Genomic DNA, 14692 nt, shown 5'->3' on the forward strand with positions numbered 1-14692 from the left:
GAGGAGCAGAGTTATTCCGGAGGCTGAAGACGCAGAGAGGAGATTGTGAGCAAACACCGGAGGCGGTACGATGGTGGGGACGTTCAAGTCGTACATTTTGTAGATACCAATCCCTTGGACGGAAACGATAATGCAGGTCCAGACGAAGCTCACCAAGGCCGCACCGTGAACGATCATCGGCATTGGGTCATAGTGAGTAGTCATCGAAGGGAGAGAACAGCAAGGCGCGTAGAAAATTAGGAAAAAGGGCAGTGATCGTGATCAGCAGCTCTGCTGACGGGAGATTTCGGCGACACAGGAATATAAAAACAGAGGCGCATGGCTGCAAGTTGCATGTCGGAACTCGGAAGCTAAGTCTTATGTGGGGCATCATTGCCCTGTCTATTCAACCCTCGCACAGCAAAGAACAATTAAAACTCGCAATGTGATCAATCATTACAGGCATGGGCTCGGTAAAATGAGGGTATTTTGTGCATCTATGGAGGCGTCGGGGACATTTTCTGCACTAACACCTCCAGTAGCAGTCCATCCGTCGGCTCTGTATGTAAGAATTTCGTCAGTCATCTGCCATATCTTCTAGACAGTCTTCAAAGGGGGATTAACTTACCGGTTGAAGATGATTAATACCATCCCACGAGTTCTCATCCCATGCTCCTACCCGACAAAACGGCATTCTGCTTTCGTCCCTGTTCCCGCTCGACCAGTGCTGGTTGCCGGCTGTGAAGTAAAGATCAAACGACATGAACAGCCTCCTTCTCTCGAGGTTCTCGCCCGGTGCCGGCCTGTCCCTCTTGAAGTTCACAGCTCCCTTTTCCTTGCGAATATCAACCTGAAGATCCGTCGGGAATCTCGAGCTTGCCTTGTACCACGTCATCGAGATGCCAAAGTCCGTATTTGCCGATTCGTAGTTCTGTCGTACTTCGTTGATATAAGAAGTGACTTCCATAAACATTGCGTTGGCGTTAGAGGTCCAGCTGAACCAGTGGTGCTGGGCGATGTGGATGCGACATGTGGCTGGCTGCGGCGCTGCTGTTGGGGTAGGTTGTGCCGTGGGAGTAGGGACTGCCGTTGTCGGCGCACAGATGGTGACGTCCTCGCAGGTCTCGCGACCACCACTTCCTACGCAGCGCCGCGTCGTCGTCTTGGGACAGTTACCGAGGTCTGGCGCTCCTGTCAATGTCGGCATCGGAGGCCTGGTGACCTTGTGCGCTGGGTCCTCCGGGTCGTGATAGTCGGGGGGTGGCCCGACCGGCGTCGGCGTGCAGTAGTAACCGGTGCATATCTTCCCGCACTGGCCGTCTCGTTTCCCAAGTCCAATGGGCTTGTTGCAAAGGGGTCCGGCAGGTCCGGGCTTGTGTTCGATAGGATCTCCGCTTGGCCCACCACCGCCACTGCCACCACCGCTGTCACCACCACCGCCGGGGGGGCTAAACAGCTTATCTGCGTCTGGTTTCTTGATGTCCTCAATCTTAGGGCAAACCTTGTCCAGCTGCGCATTACCACCTTGGCCCTTGGCCTCGGTGGTGTCAAGGAGGCAGTGGCCAAGGTTAAACACTTGACCATTCCACGCTGTGCTGACCAAGGTATCGATCTTGCCCACTGGAATCTTTGGCTTTGCAGGGTTCTTGTCGGGTTTTCCCATAGGGAGAGGCCGGGAAAGTATCTTGATGAGGGCCTTGAGGCGTTTCGGATCCTTGAGGTCCTCCTTCCACTTTGACGGCAAAGAGCGGAGATTGGCAGCCATTGCTGCAACCAGGGGTGCCGCTGTTGGAGGGTTGAAAAGTCAGCTATCGTCCACAGACAGCAAATTGTCGTGGGAAACTTACCCATTGAGCTTCCGTCGTCCGTCGCGAAACCCTTTCCAGGAACAGCGATGTAAGTCTTTTCACCTGGAGCATAAGTAACCCATCTACCGGCAGACTTTGCGTCAGTAATCATGGCCTGCAATATATTGAAAAGGAAGATCATGAGAGCTTACTGTTGGTAAGGGGCGAAGGTTGCTACACGCTGACTTTGCTGCACTGCGCCCACCGAAAGGACGTTGCTGAGGTAGTCGGCGCGAGAGACATCGCCCCAACCGGCTGGGTAAGCATCAATGTTATCACCTCTCTCCTTGTAGGAATTGTGGATAGCGGCGACAACGAGCACGTTATACTGGCCGAGCTTCTTGATAATTTTGTCTGTGGTTGCGATGCACTGTCAGTATATGGTCGTTATTCTGCCACGTCCTTGGCAAACTCGGAGTTGACTCACATAGCATCCTGATCCTGGCCTCGCTGGCACCATCCGTGAACATGCCGCCAGAATAGTTGATGATGGCTCGGCCTTCCTTGTTGTTCGCAGAATCAAGAATGTCATCCATAACTCGTATAAATGTCTCAAGCACGGCTGCTTCCTCGAAATGTCTGGTTTTTGCGCCTGAGTTGCCTGTGTAGGTGAATCCACTCCCTGGGTTGACTGGCAAGACCATGGTGACCTCTCTGCCGGCCCCGAGGAGGTTTCCGAGAATCTTGGATGAGACAGCGGTTCCGTGCTTCCAATCGAAAGCGGAGACAGGCTTGGGTGTTTTCGCGTCGCCACCGTACGGCGACGAGTAAGGCCACCTGATCAAGCGCCCGCCTAACCCTTGGAACTCCTGTTCAAAAAGTCAGATCTATGCTGTTCAATGACACCAAGCCAGGTGAAAGATGGGTAGACTTACTGCATGGCTGGTATCTATGTCCGACTCCATATTGTATATGTACTGCGTTGGGCCAGTGCCTTTGGGGTACCAATATTTGTTGAACCATCTGTCGGGTTTCTTGGGGTCCTGCTTTCTTGCTGAGGTCCCAGACCTCCTCCATGACTGAAATCCTGTGTACAAGGGAGGTGCCGAAAGCTGAGAAAGCTCCCAATACTCCGCCGTTTCGTGTTCCCCATAGTCGTTCCTCTTACGAAGGACTCCAGAAATAGTCTCATTGAGGTCGCGATGAATATCTGGTATCTCAGTTGAAGAGGTAAGGTTCCCAGGTGACTGATCTCGGGAGAAGTGCCGAGGAACAACTGCTGGGCCGCCACCACCGGACCCAGGGAACTTCCCCTGCCAGATATCGGTAACAGGCCGTGGCGTTTTAGCGTCCGCCAATGCCGTTTTGGCCTTAGCCTCTGCATTCATCTCAGAGAGGTAGTATATGTCGTCAATCTGAAATCACACTTATTAGCTCCTGTCCTTGCGCTCGACTTTGATAAAAGTAAGAAAGATAATCGGAGGTAGCTGGCTGGCTGACTTACACCGTAGGTCCCTTTGGCGCCACTAAGTGTGTCCAAGCTTGCACGGTCAAGCTGGACAACGTGGAAAAAGGCAGTAAACTTCGCCCTATCGGACTTGATCTCTGTGTATGACCATGGCTGCTTCTTTGGGTTATTGTTGACGTCCCTGAGCCAGGTGCGGATGGCCTGGACATTTTCAGGGTTGTCAGGTATGATTAAGGCATCCCCAATTTGGCATGGGCTCTTCTTTTTGGCTCTAGCTTGCAGGAACGGTCGAGATCTCTCCTCGAGGGTACCAGCAGCTCCTTGAACTGGGGTTGGCGTTGCGACAACCTCGCGCTTTGCCACCGGGGTGACAGTGCAACCATCAAAAGTCTGGGTCGACGAATTGTCATCCTCCACCTCGCATCCGTAGATAGTAGCGCATGTCTCCTTCGTCGTAGACGAGGTCGTTCTGGTTGTGCCACCTTCCACAACGCCGGCGTACGAAGTCGTCATCTTGCAAAGCTCGGCGGTCTGGGTCTTGCAGTTGCTCGGCTTCTCGGGTGTGGGAATCGGGCCTCTGGTCGGTATTGTGATGGCTGGCCATTTTGGTAGACGTCCCTTGACCGTGATACCGGGAAGCTTTGGCCAGTCGATATTCGGGGGACCACTCCTATAGGGCCCGGGGGGCAGAGGAGGGAAAACCCAACCGAAGACCTTGAGTTCTGGCCAGTCGATGCAAATGAAGAAGAACCAAGCCTTGCACGACAGGTACACACCCGCGGGCTCGTCATCGTCATCGTCGGAATCTTGAGGGTCGTCTTCTCTTGGCGGATCCGGCACTGGCGTGGTGATGGGCTGAATGATATTACCTGAGCCTGTAGGAAATGGCTTGATATCAGGAGCCTGTGTCCCCGTGAACAAAGTGCAGCCAATGAGAAGTGTGCTCTCAGGAGGTGCATCCATTGCCTTCGTTCCCGTAGGTGCGCACCCGCCCAAAGTTACTTGACCCTGGCAATTGTCAAGCGTCAAGATGGCGTGAAACTCATCAATCTCCAACACGCCACCCGGCGGGCAGTCCCAGACCATTGGAGGTCCAGATCCTAGAGGAGGTCGATCAATGATTGGATTTTGATCATCAGATGGTAGGTCGCTGTTGTCTGGAATGTCGACTCCAGATGGGTCGTCAGGCAGCGGGCCATCTGTCACTGACGGCCAGGGCGGAAGAGTAATCCATCGCGAAGTTGGCGGTGCACCACCCCCTGGAGGCGTGACGACGACGGGAATAGGGGGGATATCAATACTTGGGTTGGCGTAGAAAGGGGGAATGCCACCGGCACCACCGCCATTTGTTGGATTGGCGATGGTAATATTGACATTGGACATGGGCATCTCATTTGTCGTAATGTTGGGCGCATAGACGGTGATGGTCGTCGTTTCGACGACAAATGATGCACCCTGGCTGCGGCCCACCTCAATGGATGTTGTATAGGGTGGAATCGAGATTACCGTTGGTGCCGGGAGTGAGCTGGGTGGCAAGATAAGACGGCAAGGCGGCGTACAGTAGGCAGTCCTTTCGCGGTACACCTCGGTCCCCAGATAAACGACTTCGACATCGTCCTCGTCTAAACTGGCGTCGGGATACCACTCTTGCAGATCGACTGCCCAATCAGTGGTGCCCAGGAAATTGTACGAGTGGTAAAACTCGGTTCTCTTGTCCTTCATCTCGTCGTCCATCCAGGCCACCCATTCTGTGTTGTCATACACCATGATGTTGGAACCTTCTTTGTTGTAGCGCTTGTTGGCCCTGCCTTGAGCAATGATCTGGTTGATCTCGGCGTTTGAGATGTATCCAGCAGTGTCCGTACACCGACCTTTGGCAGCATGGGAGTTGCGGTTGTCGCCCGTGAACAGGCAGGACTCGCCGTCGCACCCAGCCTGGGCCATCTTGAAGGACCGTCCGTAACTGGAGACACCAACCAGGACCTTGTTGGAAGGGGCACCCGCCTTGGTAATCATGGAGAGCGCGTCCCTGGTCTCAGTCTCATTGACATGTGACCGCAAGCAATTGCCCGTCGGGCAGCCAGGCGAAGTCCACTTATTACCAGCATCCCACTGGCCGTGAAGATCATAGGTCATAAAGACAATATAGTCGAGAGCTTGGGCCATTTGCTTGACAGGAAAGGAGCGGAGGTACCAGAACGACGCTGGTGCGGCGAACGAGACTGTCTTGGAATCGCCGACCTCGGCCTTGATGCTGGCCAAGAGTCTGTAGTAGTTGAGACCATTTACCGGATCATCAGCGGGAATGTCCGGGATGTCAGGGGCACCTGGATATTCCCAGTCAAGGTCGATGCCGTCAAGGTTGTGCTCGTTGATGAAGGAGATGATGTTGCGCTTGAACAGGTCGCGGTTGGCTGGTTGGGCGGCCTCGCGGAGAATCATGAAGGTCTCTGGCAGAGCACTGAAGTCCCAGCCACCTAGAGATACAACCTTCTTGACGCCCTGAAGCTTCTTGAAACGTTCAAACTGCTTCTTGACTAACGGGTCCGTGATCTCGATCCGGAAATCGCCTCGCGTGACATTGGGAAAGGCAAAGTGAACGTGGGTGTAAGTGCTTGTGTCGATTTGGGTAGCATCCATGTGCAGGCACTTGCGGCCGAAGTTCCAGCCCTCAAAATAGCCAAGCTTGATATGCTTTGCCGGCGCGGGGCCCTTGATGATGTCTCTGCCGCAGTTGCTGATGCATCCGTGCTGGCCAGGAGCTGCAGTACCGGGGGCACCAGTCTCGGACTTGGAAACGACACAGAAATCATCGGTCATACCGCATTGCCCCCAAATGTTGCAGCACACGTTGAGAGGGCACGGGTTCATCGTGCTGATGTTGGTCCCTAAGGGGGGCCGGACGGTGCCGTTCATGGTTGGTCCACAGATTGCGTTCTACCAAGCCGAAGCAGGTCAGTATAGGAAGTGGAAGAAGCAGTTTGCCTTGGGTTGACTTACAGGGACAATAGCAGGCATCGGCGCAGCTCCGTCGCTGACGCACATGTTGAAATCGGGATAAAGCAACTTGCAGCCATTCCAACCCCATGTGTTCTTGTTGAAGTTCTCCAGTTGGGTCACACTGAGCATGTTGCTTGCAGCAATCTTGGCGCAGTTGTCGTCCTTCTTGGTCCGATAGACGGCACAATAGCCATCGGCACCCTTCTTGGGCCTAAGGTCGGGAAGGTTGCCCCGGCTGCAGCACACATGCTGACCTTCGGACAGTTTGGAGCAAAGCCCGGACTGAGGATTCGCCTTGGTGAAGTCATCGCCAGTAATTCCCTGTACGTTGTATTGTCAGTCTCTCTTTTGTCCACGACGTGCGTAGGTCAAGCGGAAAGTAAGTTTAACTTACGCATTTGTTGGCCAATGAGCCACAGTCGTCGCCCAACACAACCTGGCGCGTCTTACACGTGCCGTCAGAGTTTCCGGGGGGGAGGGTACTGGGGAGGGTGCCGGTGCTGCAGCAGACGCGCTCGCCCAGAACAAGTGAGTTGCAGAGGTTGGCGCGGTTGAAGTTCTGCAGTTGAGTCTGCGAGATGCCACATCTCTGGGCCACAGCCCAGCAACCCTCGCCGGCCTGGACGGTAGTGACCCTGCAATCAGCTCGGGGGCTGAGCCGGGCGAACCTGGCAAAAATATCTCCAGGCGCGGAATGGCGAGAGCTGGCGGTGCTGTTGGAGATGGTGTCGTTCTTGGACAACTCCTCCAAGGGAACAGGAACGCGCAGAGTGACCGGCATCCAGTCCTGGCCCGCACCCACCTGTGAGACACATTTGCCATCAGCCCATGTCTTGACCACCTCCTGGACGAAATCGAGATTCTTGGCGCTGCTGGCGACGATGCCAATGCTGTAATCGGCACCACGATCTTTGGCACCACACAACTGCACCACGGTGGTTCCTGAGACCGACTCGTTCTGAACATGCTCGAGGAATTGCTGAAGGACATCTGATGTGACACCGTGCTGGTGCACTTCAGCGCCGGCAAAAACACCGATGACCGACGTCTGCGAGTAGCCAAAGGCCATGGCGTTGTTGGAGCATGACGGCTTCTGAGAGGCAAGATAGCTCTTGACCTGACGACCAGCTGATAGCAGATGGGTCGGCGAGAACTCGCCGTCTTTACCGGGCCGGTGAATGGAGATGGAGGCATCCTCCAGCACTTTGTTGGCGGTGGTACAGAGCGATGCCTTGGTCGAGTCTGGCACGAAAGCAACCCTCATGGACGGAGAAGTGTCGTAGTCTGCTGTGCAGGCCCTGATGACGGTGGGCATGTCCTTGACCTCGGCCATCTGGACAACCACATTGAGCAGCATGGTCTCCTTGCATGACGCCAACTGATCCGCCTCCGGGAACAGGAACCAGGGGCCCTCCCCGGCTTTGCTGCAAGAAATGGGGCATGGCTTGAGGGCCTCAAGAGGCTGCGCCTGTACCGCAGAGAGCCATTTGTCGAGATCCTCGTCTGCTTCGGTGATGTCGACGAAAGAACTTGAGGATATAAAGGACTGGTCTGTGGCCACGAACCCGCCCGTTGCTCTCGCTGCCCCCGCTGCCCCCGAGGCTACGAGGGCGTAGAGATATGCCTTCATGATAAACGACGAGATAACTGCGTGCAGCAGGTTCTCTCAGAGAGGAGATGTGATGGGAAAAAAGTGTGCCTTGCACCATCCAGGGTTGGATGACGATGCCAGACAGAATGACCTCGGGAGTAAGAGGTGAGTAAACAAAGAATGAGATACCAAATAGACAACAGACAGACTAGCTTGTAGATCATGGGTGAAGCAATATAAAAGGGAAAACGAGCATGATCTCTTTCAGCCTTGAGGGTACGTACCCAACTGAAAGCTGGCCACCGTCAGTTTACACTAGCACCGGCGATATAGACACCCCGGAATTTGTGTTCTTGAAAATGATTGGTATATCGCAGCAACGGTTCCTAGTTAGACATGTACCTGTGTATCCATATGCGAGAATTTGAACGAGGAATTGGCCTCCGCACAAACATACCTTAGCTGGAATACTACAGTTCTTTTGCGCACATTTCCACCTTGCTCTTCGGATGATCAAAATGCAAGGGGTGACCGCTGAGTGCCGTTGTGAAGAACCATCATCATGGTTGATCTATCGACATGAGCCAAGTAGACACGCTAGTATCAAAGTGTGGTTAGGTAGGCTGCAAGGTACCAGACAAGGTGATAGAATGCAACCGGTACATCGCGCCCTCAAATTTACCGTTGGCTCTTCAAGTTGGGGATTTGTTAAGTAGCTAGGCTGTGACTGTTGGATGTTAGTGGTGGCATAATGCAACGTCGGACGGGCTAGAAACACAAAGCTGGGGATAATGCCTTACCTAGCGTGGGTTTCTCAGGTACTAAAGGGAACCGAAGGAGCACAAGTCCATGAGGTGGATCTAGTTGAAATCCATATTTTTATCGGATTGTGGGTATGCCAATCTCTTTGAGTGGCTTTCTCTGTAACTCCATCGGCGTGGAGCTCGGTCCACACTACATGAAGGTGTCGCATCCGCGGCAGATGCACCTTCGTTCACGGGTTTGGGTCGTTTGGATCAAGTGCAGCTCAAATCTTTGAAAATCAACTGTCAAGTCCCGGGTCTGGTGGCAGTCTGGATCTTGATCCATTGGCGACGCAAACGTTGCGGATGGTGGACTAGTATCACACATCTAATCGGATTAGATGATCAACAAGAAAAAAGTCATGAAGGACTTGCATATGGTCTGAACCCTGCATATTCACATCTGAAGTCTTGATTCTCTATTTATGTGAAGACACCTTCCTGATTGGTCTCTAGGTGGAGTGGACGAGGCTCAGTTTTCAACTATTACTTTTTCTTCATCTTGTTGGTCGAAGCCTGCTGCTGTGCCCCTACCAAGCCATATGATAAACGAGAAGATATACGCTGCGCCACCTCAATAGGTCGGTTTGTCGGCAGACTCAGCAGCCGTGCCGAAACAACCCAATTTTTTTTTGGCCTACACTACGACTCTGGCCTCGTCAGGCGTTGTGTCAGCATGCCACTGGGGATTTTACCACATGATGAAAATATCTTCTTAGCTGGCAGCATTTTCCCGGCGATCACACTGTTGGCGGGAAGCTGAGGAAGTTCAGTACCCACTGTGTCCTCGTCCCGTCCACTGGGCATTGTCAACAGGGATCTAATCCGCCTTGAGACCAACCAACCGGAAAGGAAACGGTTCACAGAACAGTAGATAGGTCTGGCAAATATTTCGTTCGGATCCGGCCGCTATGGTCGCATTGTCTCAAGTGATACACTGTTCTGTGCCTAATGTAACTTCAATCCCATGTCGCGATTATACAGTTACTATGTGGGTTCGTTAGGTATGGCTATGCATGGCTCTTGTTCCAATCGTCCTATTAAGATTCGGTATGGAGTCATGTATATCCACTTGTAGCTCCATTGAGGGCCTAGCCTCGGCGGACTATGAATGGCTTCAAGGCTCAGTGCTCGGAACAATGAGACTCTGCGCTGACATCCGGCCAGAAGAGAGCTTGTCCAGTCCTGCTGGTTTATATAATGAGCTGAAATCCTTCGGTATCTCGGACCTGAAGACTTGTCCACCAGGCTCTCTCTTCAATCCGAGTCCACCAGCCAACCGGGTCATCATCTCTACTCAGTCACCATGCTGTCTTCTGCGTACGCTCTGGTTCTGGCCGCCGGCCTTGTCACGGCTGGGACTACTGGCAGACATGCATCTTTGTTGGAAGCACGCGATGGCCCATTGCCATCGCTGCCCTACGACCCCAAGACGTCGAGTTACTGCACCTGGTGGGCTGATGTCAGGTCGGCTACCACCTGCGACGCTATTGTCAGCGAGAACTTTATTTCCTTGGCTCAGTTTAGACAATGGGTAAGTCTTCTGAAGCAGCACTTTGGGCTGAGTTAGTCCCTTACTTGTTGGGAGACCTTTGCTGACTTGTTTGCTAGAATCCTTCCCTCTCTGCTACTTGCTCGGTAGAGGTCGGGAAGTCGTACTGTGTTGAGGCTTACGGCGAACCTGCGCCGGGTATCTCTTCGACCAAAGCGGCAACCACCACCACTCCGTCCTTATCTACCGTTGTTCCTCCAGTGACCACTACGACACCCGGAAACGGCATCACCACACCCACTCCCACCCAGGCCAGCATCGTCAACAACTGTGACGCCTTCCACTTTGTCACGGCCGGTCAAACGTGCGAGACGATTGCCTCTCTATACCGTATCTCCCAGGATCAGTTCAAGGCATGGAATCCCAATGTTGGCGCGTCATGCACCGGACTCTGGGCCAATGCCTATGCTTGCGTGTCTATCATCGGCCATGAACCGTCGCCCACCACACCCGGGAATGGCATCGCCACCCCCACGCCTACTCAAGCCTCCATCGTGAACAACTGTGACGAGTTCTACTTCGTCGCAGTTGGTGACACCTGTGAGATCATTGCGGCAAAACATGGTATCACCCAGGCTCAGTTCCTCAGCTGGAATCCGAGCGTGGGCTCAACCTGCACTGGACTCTGGGCCAATGCCTACGCCTGCGTCTCCATCATCGGCCACACCCCGACTAAGCCGAGCACCACCACCAGCGTCGGCAACGGTATTGCCACCCCGACGCCTATTCAGCCGAATATGGTGAAAAACTGTGACTCGTTCTACAAGATCAAGTCTGGAGACACGTGCGCCACCATCGCCGCCTCCAAAGGCGTCACCGTGGCGCAACTGACCACTTGGAACCCCTACGTCAAGTCCGACTGCACTCTCCTGTGGCTCGACTACTACGTTTGCATTTCCATTGTCGGACACACGCCCACGCCCGTCAACCCAGGCAATGGCATCCAGACACCCACCCCTTACCAGAGCGGTATGACCACCTCGTGCAAGACTTTCCACTTCGTCCAGTCTGGTCAGACCTGCCAGACCATCACTCAACGCTACGGAATTACCCAGGCCAACTTTGTCAAATGGAACCCGGCAGTCAAAAACGACTGCACTGGCATGTGGGCAAATGCCTATGTTTGCGTTGCTGTCCTCTGAATAAGGGGCGCAGTCAAATGTTAGGATTGTAGCTATGTCTATCCACTGTTAAGAAAGCATCAATGGCATGTAGATGATCGGATGGATGAACAGAACCTTGATCCCATATGATGCTGTGCTTTGGTTGCGCGTGATTCTGTGTTTCGCATGTACCGTGAATAGATCTCTTATGGAATGCCCTGTGAACCTGAAAATGAACATGTTCAAGTGATGTCGAGTTTGAAGTGGCACTTACAGCCGTGGTTCGCTCTCAAAAAGGGAGCGATGTCACGGCGGACGGCGACGCTTGATCAACCTGCCTAACTGAAGGTGGCTTGGCGCAGACGCTTGGGCCACCGCGTCGTTTTACTGGCAAGGCATATCCGTATATAGTGGACGGCTTGCCCTTTCTCCAACACTGTTAACACGAACTCCACCACCAACCAACCATCCCTGGAACCACAATCCCAGATACCGCGCTCTCGATTTGTGGTAGGACTCTACAGTCCACAGTTTACCTTTTTTCAACGGACTCTCCAAAGTAAAGGGAGCCCTTTCTGTATCCACAAGCAACGCTCACAACCTACCATGTCGGAAATGGCCAGCCCAGTGTCGTTAACCACCCTCTCAACCGAACTCCGCCACAAAGTCCTAGCCTCTGTGATTTGGACATCAACAGCAACGCTCTATAATCACCTCGACCTATTTTTCCAAGATCCTCGGGTCCGGCTCCGCGATGACTGGGACATTTGGGTACCAACCACACCACCTCAACCACCCGCTCTGTCACTCCTCTTGACATGCCGGATCCTGCACTATGACGTCCAGTATCTATTGAATTCATCCACTGCCCAATCCCACCCCTATGAGATTGACGTCGTCTTCATTGCCAAATGCGGACTTTTCCCAACCTGGGTGTGTTGTCCACTCCCAAGCCAGATCAACCTCGACACTCTCCAGGCGTCATTCCGCATAATGGACGTGGAGGATATCGACGACGAGGTACCAGCAGGAAGGCAGGGGGAGTTCTTAAGCCGTTACCGCGGTGTATCGTCTGACTTCGATGCAGACAACTACCCAAATCCTCCTCCCGGCTCATGGAACTTCTATCGCCTGTTAGCGTCCTTCCTGGCCTTGGGGCCTCGGGGCCTGACCTCTCCCGCTTATCAAAGAGAAAATCGCGGCTGTCTTTCAAGAAGCAGATACTCACTCCAACATCTCATCATTAGCGTAACATCTAAGGAGGAAACTGAAATGGATGACGAAAGACGGGAGCGAGCAAGTGGACCAAGGCGGTTCTTACTTGACCACAATTCCGACCTGCCTTACGGAGCCTCGAGAGAAGATGACGTTTTTCCAGGGCCGCCTGACAATTCTCCATACACATGGACAGGCCCCACCGAGTTGGAGACCGTTAGAGGGATGTATGGCCACGCGGGCCGTCTCACCCTCGGACACGCCGACCGCTATGGCTTGTACCTTGCCAACACCCTCTGGGCCCTGCTTGACTTCAAGTGGCTCTCACGAGGCTTCGGTCTTATGGTGTACGAAAGCATCCTTGACGACATTACCTTTTACGTCGACGGGGAGCCAAGACCTCACTTTGGCATGGACGACTTGCTTTCCCTGGAACCCCTAAAGCACCGCACCTTGACACCGGAGGTCGCAGCAGCCCTTCAAGTCTGGAAGGAGTGGGTAATGAAGTGGAGGAGTAAGCTACGGGAGCGTGGTATGTTGGATGAACCACGCCCGAGTTTTGCTTTTGTGAGATACTTGCCGGCATCGATGGCAGATCCTAATGAGTGCCCAGAGTCAGACTCGGATTCTATGTCCGGCTCAGACGTATAGTTTACATCTCTCGTAGCAATGAAATGAACGGCCAAAAGAGCTGGTATTTAATCGTTTAAAGCCTATCACGATGTTTAAATACCTTCTATTATATTTCCGCTCGTTTTTCAGGTCTCCTAAGGCCTATCCACTATCTTCAAGTCGTATTAACTATCTTTGATGCTTGTTGACTATCTTTAAAGGCCTACTGAATATGTTTTAGGGCCCTTGCTTCGCTTGTTGTCACACGTCAACCACTCGCAGCCTGGAGCACAGCCAACAACACAGTGAACTGAAAGCTCTGAGCCAGTCGTTGGGAAGTGAAATAAGCAACAGGCTACAGGCGGCAGCAGCAGAGGCATTGGCTCATGTATAAGCAGAGGGATGTGCTGGACTTGGCAGATACTTAAGGTCATCACAACACGGACCTCAGTGAGAGAGACAAATACATGAGCAGAAGAGCAACCAGACTGTCATTTCAAGTGAAATCCAATGCAGATTTCGGAAGACATACTGCCAAAAACTGAGGAAGATTTCTCTCCCTATCTTCTACATTCACACCCCTCAGTCTTGCAATGAACCTGAAGCATATAAGCGCCGATAGAAAATAAAAATCGAAAATAAAACGGGCGGTAAAAAATGTAGGTACTCATCTATTTCACTCGCTTATAATGTATGTTACGTCGTAACGGTTTTTACTTAAGAGTAATAGTAATATTGTCCTTAGAATCATTGCTCGAGGCACCAACAATCAACATAAAGTCGCCTGGCTCGACGACATACTTTATCCTCGAATTCCACACCCTTAAATCCTACATCTTAACTTTAATGCTAACCCTTTTGCTCTCCCTAGCCTTAAGGAACACCTTCTTAAAGCCCTTCAGTTAAATATTAGCACCACAACACTGGCAATTAAATCCTTCACATATAGCTGGAGAACCTCCTTTCCATCCCGCTCCGACGTATTCTTTACGGTAACACTGATAGTTATAATGTCTCTCTCGCGGACCTCCTGTTTATCCACGGCGACGTCGCTATAAACAAATATCGAGTAACTCCGACCGTAGCCAAACTCATATAGAGGCCTTAGGTCGCCTAAGACGTACTGGCGACCGAAAACGAGCGTACCGTTCTCGTAGGAAACGCCGGAATTTAGCGAGGGCCCCCGACCAGAGTTCCAGTAGTCGTAATAGACAGGCAGGTCGCCAACGCTATAGGGAAAACTAACGGTTAGTTTACCGGAAGACTCACTGCCCGGGAGTCGAACCCTCAATCTTTCTCTCTCTCTCTCCCTCTCTCTCTTCCTCTCTCTCCCTCTCTCTCTTCCTCTCTCTCCCTCTCTCTCCCTCTCTCCCCCTCTCTCTCCCTCTTTCTCCATCGATTGACGGCAAGGCGACTGCTCGCCCTTGCCTTGCGCGCTGCGCGCGCGCGACCCTAACCCTCTGCCAGTGCTCGGCATGTGGTCTGTGCCGGGCATGTGGCTCAATATGTAGCTCACGGCCATGTGGCTCGGCGCAGGCACCGTGGGCCAATGAAAAATGGACGTTCGATAAGGTCTCTCATT

The 14692-nt window shown here is 52.9% G+C and overlaps 5 protein-coding genes across 5 annotated transcripts; 2 read left to right on the forward strand and 3 right to left on the reverse strand.

Moving 5' to 3' along the window:
• Positions 1-598: 598 nt before the first annotated feature.
• PODANS_5_1580 (uncharacterized protein) lies at positions 599-1744 on the reverse strand (the record flags this gene model as incomplete). Its single annotated transcript, XM_001904138.1, has 1 exon — positions 599-1744. One exon carries the CDS (start codon positions 1742-1744, stop codon positions 599-601), a length of 1146 nt encoding a protein of 381 aa, XP_001904173.1.
• A 1406-nt stretch (positions 1745-3150) lies between these two features.
• Positions 3151-7864, reverse strand: PODANS_5_1570 (uncharacterized protein; the record flags this gene model as incomplete). The annotated part of the gene is made up of 3 exons (XM_001904139.1): positions 3151-6171; positions 6235-6555; positions 6629-7864. The coding sequence occupies 3 exons, from the start codon at positions 7862-7864 to the stop codon at positions 3151-3153; spliced, it is 4578 nt and encodes a 1525-aa protein (XP_001904174.1).
• A 2375-nt stretch (positions 7865-10239) lies between these two features.
• On the forward strand, positions 10240-11322 carry PODANS_5_1560 (uncharacterized protein; the record flags this gene model as incomplete). The annotated part of the gene is made up of 1 exon (XM_001904140.1): positions 10240-11322. A coding segment is annotated over one exon (1083 nt), but the record flags the coding sequence as incomplete, so codon positions are not given.
• Positions 11323-11889: 567 nt separating this feature from the next.
• PODANS_5_1550 (uncharacterized protein) lies at positions 11890-13149 on the forward strand (the record flags this gene model as incomplete). Its single annotated transcript, XM_001904141.1, has 1 exon — positions 11890-13149. One exon carries the CDS (start codon positions 11890-11892, stop codon positions 13147-13149), a length of 1260 nt encoding a protein of 419 aa, XP_001904176.1.
• A 674-nt stretch (positions 13150-13823) lies between these two features.
• Positions 13824-14632, reverse strand: PODANS_5_1540 (uncharacterized protein; the record flags this gene model as incomplete). Its single annotated transcript, XM_001904142.1, has 2 exons — positions 13824-13940; positions 14030-14632. 2 exons carry the CDS (start codon positions 14630-14632, stop codon positions 13824-13826), a joined length of 720 nt encoding a protein of 239 aa, XP_001904177.1.
• Positions 14633-14692: the final 60 nt, after the last annotated feature.

This window comes from Podospora anserina, chromosome 5, assembly GCF_000226545.1.
Source record: "Podospora anserina S mat+ genomic DNA chromosome 5, supercontig 1".
NCBI lineage: Eukaryota > Fungi > Ascomycota > Sordariomycetes > Sordariales > Podosporaceae > Podospora > Podospora anserina.